The 6,862-nt window shown below is 47.2% G+C and overlaps 1 protein-coding gene across 1 annotated transcript; it reads right to left on the bottom strand.

The window, feature by feature from the left end:
- Positions 1 to 674: 674 nt before the first annotated feature.
- LOC145807010 (uncharacterized) lies at positions 675 to 2,438 on the bottom strand. Its single transcript, XM_082904907.1, has 2 exons — positions 1,310 to 2,438; positions 675 to 1,006 (listed from the first exon to the last, which is right to left on the bottom strand). The coding sequence occupies exons 1-2, from the start codon at positions 2,436 to 2,438 to the stop codon at positions 675 to 677; spliced, it is 1,461 nt and encodes a 486-aa protein (XP_082761033.1).
- Between the last annotated feature and the right edge of the window lie 4,424 nt (positions 2,439 to 6,862).

The raw sequence follows: 6,862 nt of genomic DNA, 5'->3' as shown, positions 1-6,862 counted from the left end.
GAACTAGTAGTTCAATTTCATGAACTTTCAAATGAACTGACGTTTTAACTCTTCCGAGCAAAATCTGCTCGGCCTTAATTCGTTTGTAAATTTCATGCAATTTCGACGTGACCGAGCAAAATCAGCTCGCCTTTTAAGTTGGGTAAGCTGCCAACATTTCGTTTAGGCCGAGCAAATTCAGCTCAGCCTCTCATCGGTTGGACAAAAACTCCAACATTGCGATTTCTGCCGAGCAAACTCCGCTCGTTTTCCATATTGGGCAAGACACTAATATGTCGACTGGGCCGAGCGAAATCAGCTCGGCCCTTACACTGGGCAAAACACCAATGTTTCAGTTAAGTTGGTCATGACGCCAATATTTCAACCGGGCGAGCACAACCATCTCGGCCCTAATGTGAATGGGGCCATACGCCAATTACATTGTCGGAAAATGCACCAACTGTTTGTGCTGTCTGCATTCATTCCGGTGAGAGGAAATCAGTCCGGTCCAATTCAGGTCGGTCTCTGCCCCTGGTATTCATAATTGCCTTGCGTCCTTGTGAATCCATTGTACAAAGATGTAATTCCAAACAACAAGAGGGCTATTTTTCATTACAAAAGCATTGCTATCCTTTACATTAAGTGCCAAAAGGCTAAAGGTCTAAAAAGGCTAAACAACACAAGCAAATTACATCTTAAAAGTAAAAGACCTTAAGGTTGGCCGTATTCCATGGTCTGGGGACAGCCTTGCCGTCTACATCTTCCAGATGGTATGCCCCTTTACCAGCAAGACCAATCACCTTGTATGGTCCTTCCCAATTTGCACCGAGCTTTCCTTCGCCAGGGACCACTGTGTTGCCAAGCACCTTTCTTAATACCCAGTCCCCAATCTTGAACATCCTGGGGTGCACAGCCTTGTTGTACTTCTTGGAGAGTTCTTGTTGATAAGCCGCTATGTGGATCAATGCGCGCTCCCTCTTTTCTTCAGCAAGGTCCAACTCCAATGCCACCGCTTCACTATTCAGATCTGGCTGGAAACTTTCAGAGTGGATGGTTGGCATGCCAATTTCCAATGGGATGATGGCCTCCATGCCGTAGGCCAAAGCAAATGGTGTTTCCCCGGTTGACCGCCTCGGCGTAGTGCGGTATGCCCAGAGCACATTAGGGAGTTCTTCTGCCCACTTGCCCTTAGCCTTCTCAAGCCGCTTCTTCAGCCCGTCCAGGATGGTCTTGTTTGAGGCCTCTGCTTGACCATTTGACTGAGGATAGGCCGGCGTCGAATTGTAGAACTCGATCTTCAACTCTTCGCAAAATCCGCGAAAGAGTTTACCATCAAATTGAGCGCCATTATCCGAGACGAGGGCCTTAGGTATACCGAAACGGGTGATCACGTTTTGCCATACAAACTTCTTTACGTCCTTTTCCCTTATGATCGCTAGTGGCTCGGCCTCAACCCATTTGGAAAAATAGTCGGTGGCGGCGATGAAGAACTTACGGTTGCCCGGTGCAGCTGGGAGTGGCCCAACAATATCCAACCCCCAAAGCGCGAACGGCCAAGGACTTGTGAGAGGGAGAAAATCTCTAGCCAGCTGGTGGATCTGGTGGGCGAACTTCTGACACTTCTCTGACCTGCGAACATATTTTTGCGCATCGGCCTGCATGCACGGCCACCAATAACCCTGAGAAATTGCTCGGTAAGCCAAGGATCTGCCCCCAGTATGGCTGCCACAAATGCCCTCATGTATCTCATAGAGGAAAGCCTCCACCTTGGTGGGGTGGACACATTTCAAATATGGGCCGGTGAAAGATTTCTTGTACAAGGCCCCGGACGGGGAGAGCCAAAATCGCTCTGACTTTGCCCAGATCTTGTGTGCCGCCTTTTTTTCTTCTGGTAGAATTCTATCTTTCAGGAATGCGTCCATCCAAGAAGGGCCCAAATCGGTGTAGAGTACCTCGGCTGATTCTAGTTCCTCAATGCTTGGCCGTGGTAAAAATTCTATCATCAAGGGGTTAGGAAAAGCTGTCTGAGCAGAAGCAAGTCCGGCCAATTCATCTGCCGCGCTGTTTTCCTCGCGCTCGATTTGTTCCAACCTTATTGCAGTGAACTTCTTGATCTCTGCGCATACCAGCGCCTGATACTTGGCCATTCTTTCATCCTTTGCTTCATACTCCCCTGAGACCTGATTGACCACCAACTTGGAATCACTAAATACCATAAGGGCTGTGGCTCTCATTCTCAGCGCGCTTCTTAGTCCAGCAAGGAGAGCTTCATACTCAGCCTCGTTGTTGGATGCTGGGAGGCCGAGTGTAATTGCCTGCTCGATGATCAGCCCGTCCGGCGAGTTCAGCATGATGCCCACCCCGGCCCCATGTCTGTTGGACGCCCCATCAACGAAGAGCTTCCACATCTCGCCAACAAACAGCTTCCAGCAATCAGAGGGGTTTTGGGAGCTTCTCATTTCCAAGTCTCTGATCGGTTCATTCTGGTCCCTTTCCTTGTCTTGGTTAGGTTCATCATCGTCGGACTTGTTAGTCCGGTTGTGCTCGTCCCTTTTCCTACTTGCGAACCAACACTCGTTTCTGTTGCCAGAACCATGGGTTGTGCTAAATCCGCACCAATCAAATCAACCGGGCATACTGGATGCATCCCAGGGGCAAATTCCGCCACAAAGTCGGCAAGTGCTTGAGCCTTGATTGCGGTGTGAGGTCGGAACTTGATGTCATATTGTCCTAATTCCACGGCCCATTTCAAAATTCTCCCAGCGAAGTCTGCCTTTTCAAAAAGCACTTTAAGCGGGAACTCGGTTAACACAATTATTGTATGGGCATGAAAATAGTGTGCCAGCTTTCTTGGCGCCATCATTAGGGCCAGCGCCAATTTTTCCAAGGGAAGATATCTCGTTTCGGCTAGGAGAAGAGTCTTGCTTACGTAGAAGATCGGTAGGTGCTGGATGCCTTCAGCACGCACTAATACCGCGCTGATTGCGTGTTGAGAGACAGCCAAGTAGAGGTACAACTCTTCGCCTGGCTGAGGTGTGACCAAAATAGGGGCTGAGGAGAGATATGCTTTCAGGTCTGCTAGTGCGCGGTCGCACTCGTCATCCCAGAAGAACTTGGACTTCAGAGTTTTAAAGAAGGGCCTGCAACGATCAGAAGACCGGCTGATAAATCTGTTCAACGCAGCTGCCATCTCGGCAAGATGTTGCACGTCCTTCATGGAGTTGGGATGCTCCAGGTCTTGTATGGCCTTGATCTGTGATGGGTCAGCTTCAATCCCTCGATTTGTGACCAGAAAACCCAGAAACTTTCCGGTGCCAACTCCGATGGCGCACTTCGTGGCGTTCAAACGAAGCTTGTGGAGCTTAAGTATGGCGAACATCTCTACAAGGTCGGCGAGGTGTTGAGACTTCTCCTTACTCTTTACCACCATGTCGTCGATATAGGCCTCCATTGTTTGGCCCAGAAGAGGAGCAAACATCTTCGTTACCATCCTCTGAAAAGTCGCCCCGGCATTCTTTAGTCCAAACGACATGACTTTGTAGCAATATAAGCCTCTAGCGGTTGTGAACGACGTGATCTCCCTGTCCGATTTATACATGGCTATCTGGTGGTAGCCGCGGTATGCGTCCAGGAAGCTAAACCTCTGATGGCCAGCGGTTAAGTCCACCAGCTGGTCAATTCGAGGGAGGGGAAAGCTATCCTTGGGGCAAGCTCGATTGACAGTCTTGTAGTCAACGCAGACTCGCCACTTGCCGTTCTTCTTCGAAACAACCACCGTGTTGGATATCCACCGAGGGTACTGCACCTCCTCTATGGCCCCAGCTTCCAACAAATTCTTTACTTCCTCTGCGACCACTTCAGCATGGTGCAAGGCTGAGCGGCGCGTCCTTTGAATGACTGGCCGTGCATTAGGGAAGACATTCAACTGATGACAAATGAAGCTCGGGTCGATGCTAGGCATGTCGTAAGGCGTCCAGGCAAAGGCCTCCAAATTGGAAATCAAGAAGTTGACGTAATCCATCCGCTTGGCGCTAGACAAGGATGATCCCAAGAGGAAGAATTTAGTTGGATCGTTCTCGTCAATGCGCACTTCCACCAAATCTTCGATCGACTTTTCCTCGGCTTTTCTTTTCACGTGTTCAAGGACCTCTTTACCCTCGGGCCCTTCAATCATTTGGACGAACCCTTTGGCCGCTCGGCTGCCATTTACCACAACGAAGCATTGTTTTGCCATCACCTAGTCCCCCTAAACTTCCTCCATCTGTCCACTCGGTGCCGGAAAGCGCATGACTTGGTGGAAGGTCGAAGCAACTGCTTGCATGGCGTGCAGCCAACCCCTGCCTAAGATCAAGTTGTAAGTTGATGGAACTTTAAGAACCCAGAACTCTACTTGCTTTACGACCGATCCCGCTTTGACCAGCAAAATAATCTTTCCGATTGGCCATTCTGGCTGTGAGTTGAAGCCGACCAAAGGGGACGTTGCGGGGGCCAAGTCCTTGTCTTCCAACTTCATTTGTTTAAACGCGTCTGTAACAGCGCCCGCGTGGGCCTCAGGCTACAGTTCGGACTCGATTTGTGTCACGGTTCTTAATCTGAACCAAAGAGTCCAAATCTGGCAAATCGTTTTGAGAAACAGATTTTTGAAAAAGTAGTGCCAAACATGGACTGCTTTGCCAGATACAGAGTCACCACCTAAATATTATTTTTATGGGAGAATTTAGGAAACCCTGACCCGGTGCCGAAGGCCACATGTCCGTCATCACCGGAGTTGTCTCGGCTCGGGAGCTTGGGTACGATCGGGGAAGGTCAGCTATGAGCACCTCTTTTCGCCCGGTCCGAAGACCGGCCTCTACTAATTGTGATATCCGTTTTTGAAAACTTTATGTGTTCTTAAACCAATTGTTAGCCTAGAATTACTATGTTATGCGCGCAGCAAACAAGTATAGACTAGATTGCCTAATTTGGAAATAAACATTGCATATCCGTTTGGTTTGAAAATGCTTTGGAATTTGCTACTCGCAAGTAGGCTAAAATACGGATTTCAACGAGTTTTTTCCAACTCAAACAATCCGGCCTTCACCCACAGGCATTCAAAACAGTTTTAACACATAAGCATCTAGCCACATGTTAAGCATGCTGTCATGGTAACATTCACACTCATGCGATATGCTAAAGCGGAAATACTTACATAGTACTCCGTGCCAAAACCAAGAACTTGTTAGCAAACATGCATGATCCAAGTCCATGTTAAGTGCCTAATGCATCGCATACAAGATGTCGCTAAGATAGGCTCGGCTAATCCTAGACATGTCATGTGAAAATGCATAATTAACACATTCAATTTTTGAATTGAAGTACTGATGCAGTTAGCGTGATGTACCGAGCCTAATGCATGCAATACAAATGCATGGATGCACACATGCATAGCATAAGGTATGCTAAATTAAACGTGCCCTAATACTAACCATTAAAGCAGGTAAGTAAAAGGGAAGAAAGAAGTGAGGTTGGAAGACATACACATCACCCACACACACTTATTACAGATTTGCCCTCGCTCGGAGGGACCGAATAAATATTACAAATTAATTAACTACGCAAGCTAATTAAATATTACAAATTAACAAATTAACAAATTAACTAATTAATTAAAGCAGGAAAACGCCTCGGGAAGCGCGCCGCCATGCGCAAGCTGCCTCTGTTTTCCTCCCTTTCCTCCTCTGGAGGTTGTCAAAACCTCAGGACTGCATCCTTGGACAGAGGGGATCACCACCGGCTGAATGAAACTTCCACCGGCAATGTAATATGTCCATCGGCACAAAATAGGGTCTGTCGGCAGAGAAAATGGTGCCGGTCGGCACATTACACTGCCGGTCGGCAGAGTATTCCTGCAGAACCTGCAACTCACAGCAACAGAGGGCAAAACAAGGCATGGCAGCACAATTCAAGGCATGTATGCACCAACCATGTCTCTTATCATTGTAATGACTCAAAGGGACATGTGCCTCGATTCTCGGACCACCAATCACGCATTTCCATGCATGATGGCCCAAGGAACCAAGTATGCAACTTTGATTTCAAATGCATGCAAACCAATCAAACAAATTAGGCCCTATTCCTATCACCAATTCAAGGAACAAGGCATGCATGCAAAATGCAATGCAACCTAGGCATACAAGCTAGGAATGCAACATGACATGGCAAGGCACTTATGCAATCATGCAAGCATACATATGGCAATGCAAATGGATGGCAAGATGGACTTATACATGAATTAGGCAACTCTAAAATAGGCCTAAAACAGTGGCCAAAAGTGCTAAAGAGTGAGAGCTAAATGGCATGCACACACACATGCACATAAGGACCAACACTTAAGCATGAATCAAACAACATTCAAGCACACTTGAAAGAAGGAAACATGGACAAGTTAGCATGCAACATGAGTATTGAAATCATGTTAGGATGGTGCCAAACCAAGCAACAAAATCAAGCCAAAACATGCAACGAATAGTCCAAGTGTTCAAAGCAAATCAATAAGGCATTGAACTACACTTAACATGACCAAACATGGCATGCATAGAAGGACCAAAAACAGGGGTTTAGCATGTTAAAACAAAGCTAAAGGATTACTTAGATGGCATCTAAGTGGCCCAAATACAAAGGCATACACCATGGCCAAAACATGGAGCATTGCAACACATGCTTCCAAAGCGTTAAAGAGGCATGCAAGGCAATCAAACAAGCATGGAAATGGGACTGAAATAGCATGTAGGATGATTCCAAATCACCAAAACAATGCAAAGATGGCATGCTACACATGCACATACACAAGGCCAACAAGCCCAAATACAAAGGAGCTCTATAATGCATGCAAAGATCAACCCAA

The sequence above is a fragment of the Camellia sinensis genome, chromosome 14 (genome assembly GCF_055761805.1).
Source record: "Camellia sinensis isolate YWXY chromosome 14, ASM5576180v1, whole genome shotgun sequence".
In the NCBI taxonomy this organism is placed as follows: Eukaryota; Viridiplantae; Streptophyta; class Magnoliopsida; order Ericales; family Theaceae; genus Camellia; species Camellia sinensis.
The sequence above is the reverse complement of the archived record's forward strand: the minus strand, read 5'-3'. Positions and strand labels throughout refer to the sequence as shown.